Source organism: Marmota flaviventris, chromosome 2 (genome assembly GCF_047511675.1).
Source record: "Marmota flaviventris isolate mMarFla1 chromosome 2, mMarFla1.hap1, whole genome shotgun sequence".
Lineage (NCBI taxonomy): Eukaryota > Metazoa > Chordata > Mammalia > Rodentia > Sciuridae > Marmota > Marmota flaviventris.
Window position 1 is genome coordinate 202060024 of NC_092499.1, and position 19271 is coordinate 202079294.

Genomic DNA, 19271 nt, shown 5'->3' on the forward strand with positions numbered 1-19271 from the left:
GGGCTGGTCAGTGTCCCGCGGCCCCCCAGGAGCAGCCTGGGTCTACATGTGGCCCACCCCCAGCTCACCGCTCGCAGGAGGCTCCAGCATAACCAGGTCTGCAGAGGCACTGGGTGCGGCCACCTCGCAGGACACAGCCCTCCGCGAAGCTGTAAGGACATCAGCCGCTCACCATGTGCCTGCCCCTCCACCCTGGGAGCAGCCCTACCTCAGGGGCCCACCCTCTGCCCTGGGCCTCCAGGGGGCAGCATGAGCCTCACCAGGGAGACACGGGGTTCTGGAGCCAGGCTGGGGGTCTCAGCGGGGAGTGCTGGGCACTTACTTGTTGGAAGGTACTGCCAGGGGGCAGGGGCAGCTGACACAGGGGGCTGTGGGGTCCCCTGAGCTGCCGCGCACAAAACCAGTCTGGCAGCGCTCACAGTGGTCCCCCTCGGTGTTGTGCTGGCAGCCCTAGGGCAAAGGGGACAGTCGGCACAGACAGTGGAGGCCCCAGGCCCTCCTCCCCGGACTGTGCCCTCAGTGGAAGCCCGCTCTCCCTGGCCTACTCACCACACAGATGCCAGAGCCAGGGAGGCAGCGGTCTGAATGGCCGTGGCACTGACAGGGCACACAGCGGCCCAGAAAGAGGCCTTTGATGTCCCGGTAGTAGCCGGGGGCACATTCCTGGGGGAGTGCAGGGGGCATTGGAGATGGGCGAGGGAGCAGGGCGGGCAGGGAGGCTGCCGGCACAGCATGGGCACCACGGGGTCAGAGGCTGGCCTGGGCAGCTAGAGGCAGGGCAAGTGTCTGGCGCTGGTCCCCAGACCCAAGAACACCCCAGAGCCAGGCAGATGCACTGGCTCAGGGATAGCTGGGCACTGGGGCTGGTGACCAGCCCCTCCACACAGAGTATCTCTTTCCAGGGAGTGTCCAGACACCAGCCCCTGAAGGGGCAGGTGCCACTTAGGACAGGTGAGAGGAGTGGCTAAGATGTGGGGCAGGACAGGTGGTACGTGACGCAGGGTGGACGGCTGGCGGGGGCAGCGTGCAGGGAACACATCAACAGCAGCTGTGTGCAGGGGCATGGGCGTGGACAGCGGGGAGAACAGCTGACCACGGGCAGGCATACGGGCCAGCAGGCAGCGTGGGGACAGACAGGGAGAATGCTCAGGGGGAGGTGTGTGCAGGGGCAGCCACCCCCAGTGCCTACCTGGCACGAGTCCCCACGGTAGTTGGCTGGGCACATGCACAGCTCTACACTGCTGGCCGGAGGCCCTCTGCCTGCCTTGCTGGCCACCTCCAGCACCACCCTACCCAGGGAGATGGCCGAGGAGGTCTGTGAGAAGAGGGCACGGATCTGCAGCTGCTCCAGGCCCGCCAGCACCATCATGAGCTCTTCCCGGGACACAGCGCTGTGGGTCTCCAGGTGTCGAAAGTTTCCCTGCAGCACCGAGAAAGGACCTCAGTGGGCCACACCCAGTGGGCAGAGCCTAGGCTAGACCCTCGTGACGGGACAGACGCACACGAGTTACAGGGACAGGAAGGAGGAGGTTGCACAGGACACGCTCTGCAGAACCAGCACTGGACCCTCCCTGACAGCACACACCGGGCCGCTCCAGGTACACCAGGTACACCAGGTACACCAGGTACACCAGGCGCTCGGGTGCAGGGAAGGGCTGCGCTTCTAGAATAGGACGCAGGCCAGGCCTTCCTGACCTCCCTCCGTCCCCTTCAACAGGACACCAAAACATCAACTGCACATGAAAAATGGGTCCACTTGGGGCACTAAAGAGGGCTGTCCATCACTTGGAGCCTTAGAGGAAACAAGGAGGGAGCCGGCTGGCCACTGAGGGTGGGAACCCCATCACCGTCACCACCAGGGAGCGGCAAGACAGTGTCACACGAGTGACCGGGAAGGAAGCCTGCCTGCCCAGCCACCTGCTCTGGGCCTTCTGCATTAGAGAGTGGGTGCAGTGGCCCTGGGCCCGCTGTGCCGTGCTGGGTCTCAGGCCAGCGCCACCCACCTCCACCAGCTGCAGCTGCCCTCGATGAACATGGCCCGGTGCGGGGTACGCCGGCTCTAGGAACATGATGCTCATCTGGTTGCCCTGGAGACACGTGGGCTGGGTCAGGGCCAGCAGCTGGCGCCCACCCTCCTGCTCACCTGGCCATGTCCACCATGTCATTACCTGCAGCACCACATCTGGCCGGCTCTCTGTGGGGATGAAGACGTCACCGCGCTGGGTCTCTGAGTGCAGTTCATAGCGGAGGGTCCCACCATAGGACGACACCTGGTGGCAGGACAGAGGGGACCACCTGACTAGACCCTGGCCACAGACTGGCGAGTGGTCCTGAGGCTGGGCCAGGTACGCTCTCGCAGCAGCCCTGCCGTGGGCTGGCCCCTTGCTGGTTTCTTCTCTTGCAACAGGCCAGCATTCAGGTGCCCCTCAAGGGGGGGCATCCTTGGACCACACCTCACCGCCCCCTCCCAGGCCTCCAGAGGAAACGGCCATCCTTGACTTGCCCTCCCCCTGGCCCAGTGCCCCTGCTCACCCGGTCCCCCAGGTAGGAGCGGGGCGCCTGCCAATACAGCTCGGGGAAGGTGTCGTCCACGCGCCTCAGGTCTGCATGGAGCAGCTCCGTCGCTGCCCGCCACTCATGGGGCACCACCTGCCGGTCACTGCTCAGCAGTGTCCAGCCCTCCATGTCCACAAACTGTGGGCACACGGTGGGTCACCCAAGGTGGGTGCCCACGGCGTGGCCCCACCCTGCTTTCCAGTCCCCCTGGGGAGGGATGTGTGCTCTCCCCAAGGAGGTGCCAGCCTCGGTCCTGGTCCCCAGGTGGTACCTCGTGGCGGCCATGGACGGAGCTCCTGCAGCTCTCTGTGGCCCCGAAGCAGAAGCAGCGGGTGCAGCCCTTGGGGTTGGCAGCCTCCAGGGAGAAGGTTCCGAGGCGACACTGGTCGCACCGTGGGCCCTGCACATTCTCCTGGGGAAGAGGAGGAGGCAACAGGGGTCAGTCGCCCTGGCCCCAGGGTCACTGTCGCCCCCTCACCCACAAAAACTTCCAGGGAGCTCTAAGCACCCAAGAATGTTGCCGAGGACAACATCTCGGCCAAGAGGCGCCGGACAGGGGCCTGGTGGCTGCTCACCTTGCAGTGGCAGTGACCTGTGATGGGGTCACAGATGCTGGGTGCCGTGCCTGCCTCGTGACACTGGCAGGGGAGGCAGCGGGGGTAGCCGTGGAAGCCGGGGGCACAGGAGTCACAGCGGCGCCCGGTCACGTTGGGTCTGCACCTGCAAGTGGGCAGAAGCAGCTGAGCCTCCTTCACCCTGCCCATATGCAAGAGCTCATAGGGTCCCCGTCTGGACAGTGTCGCCCAGAGCTGGAGGGGGCAGGGTACGCCGGCCCCACTGGTAAGGGTGAGTGTCACTCCTGGCCCACGACTGCCCAAGGCCAGGGCCCTCCCAGCTCACCTGCACTGTCCACTGTCCACATCACAGGTGGGGTCGGTGAGCTCCTGGACGCCGGGCCCTGAGCAGTTACACTCCTCACAGCCCACCAGGGGGTGGCAGCCGAAGGTCTGGGGCTGGCAGACCAGGCAGTCGGGGGGCACCGTGCGTGGGGGGCAGATGCACCGGCCTGTGCGCTCGTCACACAGGCGGGTACCACAGTCACAGGCTGCAGGGGGACACAAGTGGCTGAGCCCTCTGCCCCACTCAGGCCCACCTGCAGTCCTCAAGACCATGCCAGTCCTGCCCTGCTGGGCCCCTGTACCCAGGGCAGCTTCTCTGACACACAGGAACTGCCTAGAGTCCACGTCCAGTGCCGGGGGCTGCAGGCAACCTGCCGGTCCCTGGAGCCTTCTGGACAACCCTGCAAGGGGCACCCTGTGTGCAGGCCACTGTCTGCCGGAGGTCCACAGACAACCCCAGAACCTTCTGCTGACCGTCGGCCCATGTTCCCCAGCACACCCCACTCCACCAGCAAGTGCCCCTCGGGGTCCAGCGCTCACAGCGGCCGGTCTCCTGAGCACCATGGTACTCACGTCTGCAGTTGGGGAAGCCCCAGTAGCCAGTGGCACAGCGGGAGCAGTCGCGGCCAATAACATGGGCCCGGCAGGGACACTGGCCCCCAAAGCGCTCACACGAGGGGCCTGTGGCTCCCACCTCATGGCAGCCACAAGGCCGGGCCCCGTTATTGTAGAAGAGGGAGAGGGAGGCGGCGGCATTTCGGCAGAACAGGGATGAGCTGCTGGGGCTAAATTGGGGGACAGGTGGTGAGGCCAGCAACCAGCCTGGACCCCACCCCGGACCCCACCCTGGACCATGGTGCTGCCCCACCTGATGTGGTAGCCGTGGGCCGCACAGTGGCTGATGAAGTCATAGGACTTGTCCAGGGGCTCCTCTCGGAGGTAGCTGGAGCTGTAGACCTCCGCAGGGACCACCAGGATGTAATCCTAGGGCAGAGGCCTGGTCACCTTCCCTCCCATGAGCCCAGCTGAGGGCCGGGCTGGGGGAGTGTGGCCGGGCCTGCAGCCAAGGTATGCAAGGGGTCGCCCCTGAGGCTGGGCAGCCCAGTCTGTCCTGGTCACTCTGGAGGAAGGTGGCCAGGCGGCACACCTCTGGGGAGTGTGCAGAGGCAGGGGCAGAGGGAGAGGGCGGAGGGTCTCGTGCCTGGCTCTTCACTCATTCTTCTCCCTCCCTTCCCCATTGTCTAGGCTAGGCTTCTCTGGGAAAGCTCAAGGGACAGTCGGACACTGTCTCAACTCCCAGGGCCCGTCTGGCCTCATGTGGTGGTCTCCAGAGACAAGGGCTACCCCACCTGGCACCTGGGGTTGGGGGCTACAGCAGGTAGGAGACACACCTGGGCTGAGCCATGGCTAGTCCCTGAGCAGGACACTAGTCCTGGGACTCACCAGCCAGAGCCACCGGCCCTCGGGCACGCGCACGGTCACAGTGAGCTCAGGGTCAGTCACGTCCAGCACGGCCTGGCCCTCACACAGCACCAGCGTGCGGCAGCCGTAACCATGGGGGCAGAAGCTGGCGTTGGCGTGGCCTGCAGTGGGAAGGCAGTGTCAGTGCTGACCACCCCGGCTCCACAGCCCTGTCGTGGGCCCTGGGCACTATGGGGACACCAGGGGAGGACACGCCAGGACAAGGCCAATGCTGGAGAGTGCACTGTGACATTGAGTGCTCCACCTCACAGCCCTCGGGACGAGGCACATGGACCCTAGGAGCAGGCCCCCTCCAGGTGCGACAGAGCCAGCCAGGGATTCTGACATGGGGACAAGACCTTCCAGGGGAGAGGTGACAGGTGGGGCTGCCACCCACAGTGGCCCTGGAGCACCTGGTTTGAGAACTGACAGCAGGACATGGATGTGTCAACCTGCCACGTGGTGCACATGGCTGGCCACGTCGCCCGTGAGTCTGTCCTTGGCACTCACCCTGCCAGATGCGGCCCCCGTTAATGAGCACCTCCACGGGGAAGGTGGGGTGGGCCGGCTGGTAGCTGTGCAGCAGAAAGGCGTAGCGGCCCAGGGTGGGCACCTGGGTGGTGAAGACCACGGTGCCCTGCAGGGGAGCTCCAGTGAGTGGACAGCCTGGGTGGTCCGAGTCAGGGCCGGGCGTGCGGCCCTGACCCTCACCTCCATCCCTCCAGGGGCCACGGCCCACCTGGGCCCTCACCTGGGGGTGGCGCAGCAAGGTGGGTTCTGCGTCGGGGTCCACAGCAGTGGGGGGCCGAGGCTGAGGTCCTGCTGGGGGTGCCCCGGGAGTCAACTCCTGGGAGTGGGTCAGGGGGAGGCCGGGAGGCAGGGGCAGCACCTGGCAGTCCCTGAGAACAATGGGCTGCGGCGGCTTCGGGAAGCGGGAGGGCAGACAGGCGGCACTGGGGAGGCGCCGTGGGTGAGTCCAGTGTCCCAGCCACGGGTCCCTGCCGGCCTCCCATCCCTGGCGACCCCACTACCTGCCGGGGCCAAAGGTGCCGTGGCTGCCCACGCAGCGCACCCGCGGCTCCACGAGCTCCATGCTGAAGTCCCCCAGGGGCACCAGGCTCACGCTGTGCTGTGGGCGGAGGGAGGCGTGGTGGCCGCGCCCGGTGCTGGTGAAGCCCACCACCCACCCACCCCGCAGGAGTGCACCCTGCCCTGCATAGGACCTCGCCCTGGACAGGAAAGGAGGGCTCCTGGTGCCTCGGGCCCTTTGGCTCCTTGGCGGCACCCCCACCCCTTATCTTGGGCTCCTTAGTACCCAGGGGCCAAGGGGCCCCTTACCAGGAAGAAGCGCGCCTGCTCAGCTGTGAGCCGGACGCTGGCCTCTGAGTCCAGCAGGAAGGTGGCCAAGTGGTGCTGAGTGTCCAAAGCAGGGCCGCGGCACAGGGTGCTGGGGGAGAGGGGTGGTCAGCGGGTGGGCAGATCTGGCAGAGCCCGCAGCCCAGCCCGACCCCGCTCCCGGCCCACCTGTATGGGCAGGGGTGGATGGTGAGTGTGCCCTGCTGGGGGGCCTGCTGGGGGCTGTGCACAGCCACGCCCACCTCCTGACGGGCATCCTCATTGGCATACTCCACCACCAGGACATAGCGGCCTGGCCGCGGCACCACTATCTGAAGCTGGACATCCACCTGGGGGAGGACAGCATGACCAGAGGCTCACAGTCCCTGTGTTTCCCACTTCTGTCTTGGGGGCCTGCTGATCACGGCCAGGTGCCAGTGCTGGGGCAGCTGGGGGCAGACACTGACCCAGGTCTGGGGGTGGAGGCTGGGGCAGCTCCCACTCAGCAGGAGCCACGGCTTCCCCGGACCAGGCAGTGGTTGTGCATGTCTGCTCCACTGCCCGGCACCTGCATCCTGCCACTGAGACAGGACCTGTACCCGAGGCTAAGGTCTTCTGGTGCCCACCCCCCGCGGGCCCCAGACACGCACATCACTGCCCAGGCAGGCGGCCAGTGGCGGGTGCGAAGGGCTGAGCTGCTCCCTGGGGCAGGGCCGGGGCAGGCTGTTGTCAAGACGACACAGGGCGTCCAGCCCAGCAGCCGAGGGGAAGCCGTCCAGGGGGAGGTAGGCATGAAGGAGGCAGCTGCAGGGGAAGAGGCTGAGGTCTGCACCAGGTCCCCGGGCGGGTCTGGGCAGCCCCCTCCCCAGTCCCATGGGGGCCCTCACTTCTCGCCAGAGTGCTGAGCAGAGGGGCGGTGGGTGCAGGCCTCAGTCACACGCAGCTGCAGGAGGGCTGCCTCATAGTAGGCGCTCGGCAGCAGGGCCACGTAGTCCTGGTGGAGGCAGGAGTGGGCGAGAGGCTCCTTGGCCCAGGACCCACCCCTTTCCCTGCCACGGCCCCCACCTCACCAGAAGCACCCCTTCAGCCTCCACCAGCAGGGCCCAGATGCCAGGGTTCAGCACAAAGGGCTCCCCGAGCCCCCTTTGGGGCACAGTGACAAAGGAGGGCTCAGTGCTGGGCAAGAAGGTCACAAGCTGGCTCTGCTCTGTGCCTGGAGAAGACAACCCAGGTTGCACCCGCCATGGTGCAGGGCAGCTGGGCCCACCCCTCCCCCATGTAGACAGAGGAGGAGGAGGAGGAGGAGGAGGAGGAGGAGATGGAGGAGGAGGGAAGGAGATGGAGGAGAAGGAGATGGAGGAGGAGGAGATGGAGGAGGAGGGGAGGAGGAGATGGAGGAGGAGATGGAGGAGGAGATGGAGGAGGAGGGAAGGAGATGGAGGAGGAGGAGATGAAGGAGGAGGAGATGGAGGAGATGGAGGAGGAGATGGAGGAGGAGGAGATGGAGGAGGAGGAGATGGAGGAGATGGAGGAGGAGATGGAGGAGGAGGAGATGGAGGAGGAGATGGAGGAGATGGAGGAGGAGATGGAGGAGGAGGGGAGGAGGAGATGGAGGAGGAGATGGAGGAGGAGGAGATGGAGGAGATGGAGGAGGAGATGGAGGAGGAGGAGATGAAGGAGGAGGAGATGGAGGAGATGGAGGAGGAGATGGAGGAGGAGGAGATGGAGGAGGAGGGAAGGAGATGGAGGAGAAGGAGATGGAGGAGGAGGAGATGGAGGAGGAGGGGAGGAGGAGATGGAGGAGGAGATGGAGGAGGAGATGGAGGAGGAGGGAAGGAGATGGAGGAGGAGGAGATGAAGGAGGAGGAGATGGAGGAGATGGAGGAGGAGATGGAGGAGGAGGAGATGGAGGAGGAGGAGATGGAGGAGATGGAGGAGGAGATGGAGGAGGAGGAGATGGAGGAGGAGATGGAGGAGATGGAGGAGGAGATGGAGGAGATGGAGGAGGAGATGGAGGAGGAGGAGATGGAGAAAGAGGAGATGGAGGAGGAGGAGGAGGGAAGGAGATGGAGGAGGAGGAGATGGAGGAGATGGAGGAGGAGATGGAGGAGGAGGAGATGGAGGAGGAGATGGAGGAGATGGAGGAGGAGATGGAGGAGATGGAGGAGGAGATGGAGGAGGAGGAGATGGAGAAAGAGGAGATGGAGGAGGAGGAGGAGGGAAGGAGATGGAGGAGGAGGAGATGGAGGAGGAGATGGAGGAGGAGGAGATGGAGGAGGAGGAGGAGGAGGAGGAGGAAGAGGAGATGGAGGAGGAGGAGGAGGAGGAAGAGGAGATGGAGGAAGGGAAGGAGGAGGAGGGGGAGGAGGCAGCAGGGAAGGGGGCTGGGGGCGGGCTGGGGGGGCTGGGGGGGGCTGTAGCTCTCCACTCACAGTTGATGCAGGCCACAATCTTGCCCTCCTCACGCACAGAGACCCGCCCGCTCACACTCATGGGCCCTCGGTTGACATAGCGAAAGACCAGCCGGAAGAGGTCAGGGGAGGTCACGTTCAGCCTGGCCACGATCCTGGGCTATGGGGTGTGGAACAGCAGCATCACCTCCTGGCCACACCTGTGGCTGAGGGCTGCCCCATCTACCTGCCACACGGGCACACGGCTGGCCCGGGAGGGGAGGGGCGGCGTGGCCCCACCTGGATGGCCGACATGTGTGCGTAGCCCCTCCAGCTGAAGCTCTCAAACTCCAGGGGGTTGAAGCCAAAACGCACGGCGTGGCCCTCGGGTGTGGCTGCGTCCTCCAGTTCCTGCCGCAGGTGGAGCAGGTCGGGCAGGTAGTGGTCCCTTGCTGGCCTGGCCACGACACAGGTATCTGAGTGTGCAGGCTCAGCACAACCAACCAGATCCCCAGGGACAGCAGACCCCATGGGCCTGTGTCTTGTGGGTGAGGGACACAGAGGAGCCCGGGACAAGCCGCCTCCCACCCACAGCCCAGGTGGCCTGGGCACCCACTCGCTGCAGGTAAGGCCCTGGGTGTTGGGGCGGCACCGGCAGGCGCCCGTCCTCGGCTCACAGCCCTGGCCCAGTGCACCACCAACGTCACACCGGCAGCCTGTGATAGCAAGAGGCGGGGTCAGAGGGCACCGGTTCCACCCAGCTTTGGGGTCCCCCACAGCCCCAGCCCAGGACCCACCCTGGACACCACAGGCAGAACCCCTGGTCTTCATACCCTGGGCAACGAGCAACCAGGCTGAGAAGCCCACTTAGGTGCTGCCTGGGGCTCCCTGAAGCCAGGCTCAGGGTCCCTGGGTGGATTAATGCCTTCTAAGCTGCAGGTCGGGGCATAGGCCACATGTGGGGGAAAGGGCTCCTCTTTGAGTCTGCCCCCAGCACAGTCCTGGCCAGCAATGCGAGTCCAACATGGGGGCCTCACTGTGTTCAGGCCCCAGCTGGGGTCCCTGACCCATTTGCCCCTCCCTGGGCCTTAGTGTGAACTGAGAGAGGACAGGGATGTGGTCTGAGAGGCCAATAATGGGCACTCACTGCGGCAGCCAAAGTAGTCGGCCCGATCCAGCCCGAAGAAGCCGTCCTTGCAGGCTGCACAGCTCTGGCCGCACACGTGGGGCTTGCAGGAGCACTGACCGCTGCCCTGGGGCCACGAGAGACAGTGGGACCAGGCTGGGGAAGGTGCCCACCCACCTGCTGCACCCCAACACCTTGATCTTCAGACTTACCAGCTGGCACTCGACAACTCCACCCAAGGTGCCCCTGGGGTCACAGCTGCAGCCTGGGGAGGGCAGAGCGGGCCTGAGGGCCATGGGGACAGGAGGGCCCAGGCTCCACGCCCCAGCCCCAGCCCCCCTTCCTCCCTCCAGGACAGACTCACGGGTGCAGCCCTCAGGGTTGGTGGGGCTCAGCCCCCAGAACCCAGGTTTGCAGCGGTCACAGCTGGGTCCCTCCACGTGAGCCCGGCACGTGCAGGCCGTCTGTGCCTGGGAGAGATCAACCCCGCAGATCACAACAGGCCCACCCTCTTCCCACCCTCCGTCCTGGAGCCCTGACTGCGGTGGGGGCTGGGCCCCTCCCTTGACCTTGCCTAGGCCCAGCAGGCACCCGGAATGGGTGCAAAGGACCAGCAGGAGAGTGGGGAGCCATGGTCTCACTGGGCTTGGGACTTTCAGCCGGGCCTGGCCCCCCACCTTCTCCCAGCATGGGCAGACCTGGGCTCACCTCAGGAAGGGTGGGGTCAGCAGGGGCCAGGCCAGCAGGGTGACAGGAGCCAGCTAGGTAGAAAAAACCAAGCCTGGTCAATGCTCAGTGTATACACTGAGCCACAGGCCACCCAAGCCCGGCCAGGAGCCATGTCCTCACAGGAGCCGTGGGGCAGGCCTCTGTGGCTACCAGGGGCGTGGAGACGTGGGCGGGGTCAGCAGGGAGGGTGCGTGCCCACCCACAGCATGTGCCTGTGAACACATGTAAGAGCCTCCACAGGACTTGGACACTGGAACTCACCTGCGACCCGTGAGGACGTGTGGGCGTGCACGTCAGAACACACGCACGGGCCACACGAAGCTCAAAGGAGTCGCCCACACAGCACAGACCTGGCCCTGTGCCCACACCCCCACTGTGCACGGGGCACCGCCATGGACACAGCACAGGGAGGCGCAGACGGTGACCGAGACACACGTACAGACAGGCCTCTGCCCACTGTCAGTTACCTTCGCAGGAGGGGAAGTTATAGGCGCCAGCCACACACGTGTCACACCGCAGCCCAGTCACACGGGGCCTGCAGCTGCACTGCCCACTCCGGGGGTCGCAGGCTGTGTGCAGAGAGCCGTCGGGCGAGCAGTGGCAGGCTGTGGAGCAGGGCAGGCATGGGCATGAGGAGGCATGGCACAGCCTGCCGCCCCGCCCTGCTCATTCCCAAGACACTCACGAGTGCAGGCGGGGAAGCCGTGGAAGCCGGGGCTACACTCCTGGCAAGTGGCGCCCATGTAGCCGGGGCGGCAGCGGCACAAACCACTCGCCCCACAGTGCTGGTCCAGGGCCCCCCGGGGGTCACAGGTGCAAGCTGCAGGGGTACAGTGGGGTCAGGCCCTGGCACTATGCGGCAACCTGGCCCCTTCCTGCCCAGGCCCTCTGCTCACCATGGCAGTCGGGGTAACTGTGGTGGCCCAGTTGACAGCGGTCACAATGAGGGCCATCAAACCCAGGCCGGCAAGGGCAGTGACCAGCCTCGTTGCAGCCTTCAGGCAAGGTCCCCACAGCGCTGCAGCCACACACTGCGGAGCAGGGTGCGTCACAGGGGAACCTGAGCTGGCCAGGTGTGCCCTGCCCACCCCTGCCCCCTGGAGAGTGTCACTCACATTGGCACAGAGGGAAGTGGGAGTAGCCAGGGGCACAGCGATCACATCGGGCCCCCTCAAAACCCACACGGCACCTGCACTGGCCTGAGTCAGGGTCGCAGAAGCCATCAGCCACTCCAGGGCTGGAGCACTGACAAGCTGCAGGGAAGGGTGGTCATGAAAGGGCAGCCGGAAATGACCAACCCCTGCTCAGTGCTCAGCGAGGGATCCCCCGGGACTCACGCTGGCAGCCTGGGCCGTAGAACCCAGGGGCGCAGAGCTCACAGTGGGCTCCCTGGAAGTTGGGCTTGCACACGCAGCGTCCCACCCGCGGGTCCTTCCGGCAGGCGTTGCCCTGGGTCCCTGCGGCACTGCAGTCACAGTCTAGAGGAGGGGTGGTGCTCAGAGCCGGCCCCCGGAGGGCCAGTCTCCCCACAAGAACCGGAAACTCAAGGAGAGAACCCCGAACAGGGGAGCTGCACGGGGATCAGGGCAAGTTCCCGGCACCACGCTGGCCTCGCGGCAGAGCCCAGGGCCACCTCCACCCAGAGCCCGCGAAGACAGAACCGACCCACACGGAGGTCGCAGGGCCTCGTTATGAACAACTCTGGGAGCTGGGAGAAGGGCAAGAGCACCCTGCTCTGAGCCACGCAGCCATGGCCCTTGATACCAGGGGCTGGGCTTCTTGTTTTTCTCACCACTGGAGACTGAACCAGGGCACTCTGCCACTGAGCTGCACCCTGGCCCTTTGTATTTCAAGAGAGGGTCTTGCTAAGCTGCTGAGGCTGTCCTGGAACTTGGTCCTCCTGCCTCAGCCTCCCTAGTCGCTGGGATGACAGGCGTGGCCACCGTGTCTAGTGTGCATGCCATCTAGTGTTTGTTGCTGATAGAAATAATGGCTTGAGGGTGACCACTGGTTGGACCAGAATAGAGAAACTGCAAACCCACGGGGAGCAGGGCGCCCCAACACAGCAGCATCACAGAATCCAAAACCAAAACACGTTTTGTTAAGGACTTCGCTGTGCCAGGCGAGTCCCCTTCCTTAGGTGACAGCAAGAGAGCCAGGGACTCGGGCAGGTGGGACACCTGACCAGGCGGGAAGGGAATGGGCTGACGCTGACACGGAGGAGATGAGGACCGGATCAAGGCAAGCATCAGCCCTAGCAGGATGCAAGGCCACGGGACTGGCAGGGACAGAGAGGGTGGGTGCATGATGAGAACACACACAGCAGCCAGGAGATGAAGAAGCAGAAGTTCCCAGGAGCGGTGTGAAGTGGCAAATAAGCGGAGACTGTCAACTGTGAGGAGAGTTCTGTGAAGTCGTAGCCACAGAGAGTCTGAGTTCACTATCAGAACGAACCAGCTCAAAGAGACCACCCGGGTCGGGCCAGTGGATTCACATGAGCTTAGCCAGCCTGCCCAACCCGTGGAGCCAGCACCCAGTGGGGGCTCATCTCCACCAACGTCCACAGAACAGCCCAGAGGGGGCCGTATTCCAGGTGGCCACAGAGAACTCTCCAGTGCCAAGACATCATTAGCCTTATCTGACCATCATGCAAAAAACCAGGAGGAAGCCACAGCAAAAAGGGACAGGAGATCTCACCACCAGGAGTAATGGCCAGCACTTATGGACACGGCCCAGCAGACCCACCGAGCCAAGGCTGCAGACCAAGCTTCAGCCAGGGTCTCACCCAGCTCTACCAACAGTCCTGGCCAGATGGCTTGACAGCGGGGCAGCGCGTCCCAGGCCCCACCGACAGGGGCCCTGCCTGCACAGCCACCAAAGCCAGGACCAGAGGCCATGCGTCACCTGTGTCACCCCAGCTACCTGGAAGGCTTAAGAGGTCAAGTTGGAGGTCAACCTGGCAACTCGGTGAGATTCTGTCTCGAAACTTACAGAGGTCTGGAGATGTGGCTCAGTGGTAGAGCACCCTGGGTCCAGCCCCCAGTGCCACAAAGCAAACAGACAATCGAAACAGTAACAAGTCAAAAGACAGTAGACAGAAGGAACTAGATTTTAAAGTTAATTAAAAACCTAAGATATTTCCAGTTTTATTAGAAAGCGACCTTGGTTAGGTCTGATCAACAAAGCAAAGAAAGAACAGACGATAATAGGATTGAGAGGAAATTCTAAAACCACAACAAAATGCTATGCATAACTTTTATGCCATAATTAAAATTCCAAATGAAATAAACAGTTTTCCAAGGAATTATAAGTGACCAAAAGATGTGAGACGAGGTAGAAAACTAAATTAATACATACAGTAACCGCAGGGAAATTAAAACCTGGACTAAGATCTCACTGGGAAGCAGGTGCCAGCACTAGGTAGTTTTATGGGTGATTTCTATCAAGTTTTCCATGTTTGTCTATCTTTTTTTAACATGTGGGTCTCACCATGTTGCCCAGCTTGGCCCTGAACTCCCGGGCTCAGGTGACCTTCTTTCCTGTTGCCCCTCCACAGAGCTGGGGCGACAGGTCAGTGCCACTGTGCCCAGCTCCCCTCTCAATGGATGGACCACTCCTGTGGTTTTGAAAATGGATTTGCAGCATTGAAAGGCGTGGAATGTTCCCAAGTGGTTCTCAAAACCAGAACAAGGCAGCACAGGGGCAAAAGCAGAAGGTCTCATTGTGGGTGTGGGCAAGAAATGCACTCGGGGTCCACATCAGGAAAGACCCTGACATAATCCACTGGACAATGGACACAAGAGAAGTGGGATGCTAGACACCACAGGCAGTCACTGAGCCTCGCCCAGGCCTGTGCGGAAGCCCAGTGCAGGGGCCTCGCCTGCTTTTGTAAATACAGTTTCACTGGAAGGCAGCCCAGCCCACTTGTTCCCAAATGGTCTGTGGTTGGAAGCAACCCAGAGAAGCAGAGCTGGGCAACCTTCAGAGGCTGGTGGCCCTCCAAGTCCAAGACCTCGCTGCCGTTCAAAGTTGGTGGACCCCGGTTCACGCTATTGATGAGAATCTGAGCATTACCATGTGAAAAAGAAAGCTATTGAGAACCCGAAGATAGGAGAGAGTATCTGGACTCGGGGAGCAGTTGCATCCCAAAGCAAGCAACTCAGAGACCAAGAGCAACATTGGCAGGTGCACCCAAAACGTGGGGATTCAGCACAACACTCAGAAGAGGCAGGTATCTGGGAGAAAAACACACGGGGCGGGGAGGATCGGCCACACGCTGGGGGAGCCGCACCCACAAGCCATGAAAACCAGGGCCCCGAGAAAGGCGAGGACTCAGGGGCGGCCATGGACCTGACAAGTCAGAGAAACACAGCCAGGAGCCCAGGGCACACTTGCAGCCACACCTGCGACCCTGCTGCTGGGAGGCTGAGGCAGGAGGGGGCGAGATCCAGGAAGCCTGCCAACTCAACTGACCCTGTCTCAAGATAAAGACACCTGAGGGGCTGAGGACGTGGCTCCGTCCCCAGGACAGCAAAAAAAAAAAAAGCCCCGAGACACCACAGGAGCAAACCTCAGACCCGCCCACTGTCAGACACCGTGGCCGCACGTGGCCGCACGTCTTGTCAGCAGAGAAAAACTGGAGCAGGACACGCCATCGACCAAGACTTCACCAACACCAAGGCAGGAAGGAAGCCCTCTCCTCAGGAAGATGTTTTTGCAGTAGGGCTGCCAGGGGCACGGCGGGGCTCCGGCCAGCAGCCGTGCCCACAGCCAGAGCCACTAGTGGACAGCATACAGGCCTGGTGGGCTAGAGCACCCTCCCAGGACCGGACGCATCAAGACATGGCGCTGAGTTCTGGGCGCCCAGATGCTCATCCACAGCATTAAAACAGGAAAGGAGGGCTGGGGCTGGGGCTCAGTGGTGGAGCGCTTGCCTGGCCTGCGTGAGGCCCTGGGTCCCATCCCCAGCACCACACAAACATAAATAAATAAATAGATAAAAATGAAATGAATGGAAAAAAAATAACAGGAAAGACAAGAGCCCACGCTTCCCACAACTCGGGACTGGTGGAGGAAGCGCCCCTCTGTCCACACCGCACAGACTGGGAAAGCAGGGTCTGTGGGTGGGAAACACCCAGCGCCCTGCGCAAGGTCAAGGTTAAGGTCAGTGGTGGTCCCTCCAACTTTATCCAGTTTCTGCAGGTTTCCGTGATCATTATTTCACATTATTTGCATAGAAAGAAAGAAAGAAAAGAGAGGAGACATAAAAACCCGTCTTTCCTGCAGGGCCTAGGTGGAGGGAGTGCTGGCCCGTGGCCCCTTCCTGCCACTAAGGAGGGGTCCTGAGGCCCTTGGGACACTTACTCACGATCTGTCCAGCTGGTAGCACCTGCTCCCCTGTGTCACTGGGGGAGGCGGGCACGGCTGAGGGAAGAAGCACCAGGTGTCAGCCACGGCTGGAGGAACCCTCTGGCCCCAGCAGCCCAGGGGCCCCACCCCGCCCCAGGGTCCCGCAGGCAGCCACGCGGGATTGCCCTGGCCAGCTCACGGTAGCAGTGCGGGAAGTCTGTGAAGCCCTCGGCACATGCGTCACACTGCTCCCCTGTGAAGTTCGGCCGGCAGTAGCAGCGGCCAGTCAGGTCCTCACAGGTCCCGTCAGTGAAGGCCGACTCACAGTTGCAGGCTGGGAGGGGCAGGTGATGGGCAGGTGAGGCCCAGCCCAGATTCCAGGAGTCTCCCTCCCCAACCTGGCCACCGGGGTGGGAGCTGTGCACAGGCCTTCCGGGGTGTGAGGGCCTAGGGACACAGAGAGCTGAGACCCCTCCTGGGCAGAACCAGGGCCTGGGACACCCCACTCACGGCGGCAGACATGGGGCGAGTCCAGAGGGTGGTCCGGGGAACGGTAGAAGCCGGGCAGGCAGCGTTCACAGTTGATGCCGGTGGTGTGGTGCTGGGGGTGCAGGGCTGCTGAGTCCAGGCCTGCCCACGGCCCTCCTCGGGGAGCCTCACCTTGGGCAGCCCCACGGCCCTCCCCCCGGCCCACCTGTCCCTGTCCCACCTCGGGGAGCCCCACAGCCCTCACCCCTGGCCCACCTGGCAGTCGATGCAGACGCCCCCACCCTGGTACGCGTTGTCCTGGTTCTGGCTGGCATTGCGCCTGTCCACCTCAGGGTCATAATAGCAGTCATGGGCATGGCCGTGGCAGTTACAGGCTGGAGGAGAGGACCTGTGGTCAGCATGCCCCCAAGGTGATAGGCCCCAGGGACACGTCCCTTGGATCACAGCGTCGGTAGCACGTGTGCATGGACACTCACACTGGCACTCGTTGGCGCTGTCAGAGGTGGCTGGCCTCCATGGCTGCTGGTTGAAGCCAGGGCAGCAGCGGTCACAGGAGCCCCCACATGTGTTGTGCTGGCATGCACACTGCAGCCTGCAGGGACACAGGGGCAGAAGGCTGGAGACACGGTGGCCGCTTCTCAGCCTCTACCCTGAGTGGCCTTTGTTTCCCCTCTGGCCACTGGTGGCTTGCTATGTGGACAAAGGTCTCCTGCAAACTCTCGTCCGGATGCCACCTGCCCTGGTGGCTCTGCAGTCACCCAACTCGGGGAAGGGGCACAGGGTGAGAGGAGACAGGGCAGGCATCTCCCAGTGGCAGCAGCTCTCTGAGGCCTCTGTGGAGGGTGAACACTGGGAAGGGGTATGTTGGCAGGTGGGCGGGGCCTAGAGTCCTGGCCCAGCCCAGGCCCAAGCCCAGGGCTCCGTGAGCCAGCTCCAAGGGGAAAGGCCACGTCTGCTGCCCGAAGCTTCGATCACACTTAGCAGAAGCTTATCCAGACACCCCCATGTGTCCAGGAAGGACCTCCCCAGGGGCAGGAGGCCAAGAACTGCTTCCTCTTGCAGCTGGGGGTGGACACCAGGTCGGAAGGCTGGAATCCTGCCTGCTGTCCTGGTGGGCAGGGGGACAGCTGGTCAGAGATGAGGACTGAGATTGGAACCATTTCCTGCTTGGAGTGAAGGTCCATGCCACATGCTTGCCCCAGCTCCCACCTCCAGCCACTCGGCCAAGAGGTGCAGGGGCCTCAGCCCATCCTGACTCTGCTCTGAGGTCGCACGATTCCTGGGGAGGACCCAGAAGCCCATCTTTGCAGATCTGAGACCCAGAACCTCAAATCACCCATCTAGCTCTAGTCCCATCCATCACGGGGTCCACAGAGCATCAGGGGTCAATACGGCCTGTGAGAAGTGCAGGCTGCCACATGACCAGCAGAGCCCCCAACAGAGACCCAACACGGCTCCAGCCAGGCGGACATGTGCCCCGAGACGGTGGGACACAGGTGGCTGTGAGGTGCGGGCCAAGACTGGCGGGGGCGGAGGAGGGCGCAGGCGTGGAGGGAGGGGCAAGGCCAGCTGGGTAACGGGCCGTGTTCCCTGCAGGAGAGGATGAGGTGGGAGCTATTTGGGCCACTGCTGAGTGACGGCTGTGGAGAGGGGGTTCTGCCAGGGCTGGGGGCTCTGGGACAGACGCCCAATCCGCACCACCCCCAGGCCCACGTTGGGCTGAGCTCAGGGCTGGCCGAGCAGGTGAGTCAGGACCATGCAATGCCTCTCCGGGTCCCAGCAGGTGAGGGCAGGCCCCAGCTCCTGGGGCGCCAGGCCCTCTCTCCTCAGAGGCCAGTTTGCCTACCCAGAAGCCTCCACTCCCAGCTGTCAGGAGCCCTGACGCTGCACTGGCAGGGACCTGCTCCCAGAGTATACCCAGGGTGTCCCCAGGGCGTCCTCAGGGCCCTCAGTATCAGGAAAGCAGCCTGCCTGAGCCCTCTGTCGGGGGTGATCGTGCTCCTTCTGCAGACCTCAGCTATGGCCACAGTGTGGGGTGGACGTCCCTCCCCACGGGCTGGCTGAGTGGACCGAGCAATAGGGCCCAGGTGAGGGCTATGGGGAGGTCCTGCCTCTGAGCACAAGCAGGGGCCAAAGGACTTGGAGGCCGTGCAGATATCAGGGTGAGCCTGCCTGCACCCTGCTGGGCTGCCCCGTGTTGAGTGGGGACATGGGCGCCCATCCCGGCTCCACGATGGCCCTACCTAGCCCCAGCCTGGCCACGCCACCCTGCCTTCCCCTCAGCTCCTTTCGCCCATGGGGAGTGCCGTGCCAGTGCGACGCGAGCTGCCTCCCAGCACAGGTGAGCCGGTGCCAGGAGAGCCCTCCGGGTGCCAGCAGCTCAACACACAGCTGCTGCCTGAGCGCACCCCAAGGCAGGAAGGAAGGAACTGACGCGGCCCGGCTGCCCCAGCCCAGTGCCAGGCTCCACTTGGCCATTTGGGCCACCAGGGATCTGCTCTCAGGTACCAATCTGCTGGCAGCTAGCGAAGATGCAGGCACTGGGCCCTGCCAACTGGCTGGCTCTGAGGGTGTCCCAGAAACATGCCTGTGCCCGGGCGGAGGCCAAAGCCAGTCAGAGCTTGAAGGGCTCCCAAGAAGTGGACCCTCCAAGGCAGGAGGTCAGAGCCTCAGCTGTCCTCCTCAGTGGCATGACAGTAAGGTACATCAGATGGCACAGGGGTGCTGGCCGCTCCCCACGCTGGGCCTTGGCCCCCCGCCCTTGGTTGAGGTGAACTTCAGGAGTGGGGGTGGCAGAAAGTGTGTCTGGAAGAACTGGGGAGCTGGGGGGGAGGGGCGGAGCTGGGGTGGGCCGGTGGAGCTGGGGTGGGCTCTCCCAAAGTGAGTGGAGGAACCTCCGGGGGACACAGGTGTGCAGAGCCTGCCCTGCCCAGGAGA

General features: G+C 63.5%; 1 protein-coding gene across 4 annotated transcripts in view; it reads right to left on the reverse strand.

The window, feature by feature from the left end:
* Lama5 (laminin subunit alpha 5) overlaps window positions 1-19271 on the reverse strand; it is a 42774-nt gene that overhangs the window by 10257 nt on the left and 13246 nt on the right. For all 4 annotated transcript variants that reach the window (XM_027954177.2, XM_071609065.1, XM_071609067.1 and 1 more), the window contains 38 exons: window positions 16811-16926; window positions 16590-16708; window positions 16356-16446; window positions 16045-16179; window positions 15861-15920; window positions 11834-11974; window positions 11612-11749; window positions 11393-11527; window positions 11182-11316; window positions 10964-11101; window positions 10476-10528; window positions 10132-10237; window positions 9980-10032; window positions 9789-9894; window positions 9258-9357; window positions 8942-9098; window positions 8684-8822; window positions 7322-7464; window positions 7139-7245; window positions 6902-7055; window positions 6441-6601; window positions 6255-6363; window positions 5948-6045; window positions 5668-5869; window positions 5427-5553; window positions 4899-5038; window positions 4324-4439; window positions 4029-4240; window positions 3457-3661; window positions 3132-3276; window positions 2828-2968; window positions 2533-2694; window positions 2169-2270; window positions 2004-2087; window positions 1190-1420; window positions 550-663; window positions 323-450; window positions 69-149 (listed from right to left, as the gene is read on the reverse strand). In XM_027954177.2, coding sequence (XP_027809978.2) covers window positions 69-149; window positions 323-450; window positions 550-663; window positions 1190-1420; window positions 2004-2087; window positions 2169-2270; window positions 2533-2694; window positions 2828-2968; window positions 3132-3276; window positions 3457-3661; window positions 4029-4240; window positions 4324-4439; window positions 4899-5038; window positions 5427-5553; window positions 5668-5869; window positions 5948-6045; window positions 6255-6363; window positions 6441-6601; window positions 6902-7055; window positions 7139-7245; window positions 7322-7464; window positions 8684-8822; window positions 8942-9098; window positions 9258-9357; window positions 9789-9894; window positions 9980-10032; window positions 10132-10237; window positions 10476-10528; window positions 10964-11101; window positions 11182-11316; window positions 11393-11527; window positions 11612-11749; window positions 11834-11974; window positions 15861-15920; window positions 16045-16179; window positions 16356-16446; window positions 16590-16708; window positions 16811-16926 — 4884 coding nt within the window. The remainder of the gene's footprint in view (window positions 1-68; window positions 150-322; window positions 451-549; window positions 664-1189; window positions 1421-2003; window positions 2088-2168; window positions 2271-2532; window positions 2695-2827; window positions 2969-3131; window positions 3277-3456; window positions 3662-4028; window positions 4241-4323; window positions 4440-4898; window positions 5039-5426; window positions 5554-5667; window positions 5870-5947; window positions 6046-6254; window positions 6364-6440; window positions 6602-6901; window positions 7056-7138; window positions 7246-7321; window positions 7465-8683; window positions 8823-8941; window positions 9099-9257; window positions 9358-9788; window positions 9895-9979; window positions 10033-10131; window positions 10238-10475; window positions 10529-10963; window positions 11102-11181; window positions 11317-11392; window positions 11528-11611; window positions 11750-11833; window positions 11975-15860; window positions 15921-16044; window positions 16180-16355; window positions 16447-16589; window positions 16709-16810; window positions 16927-19271) is intronic.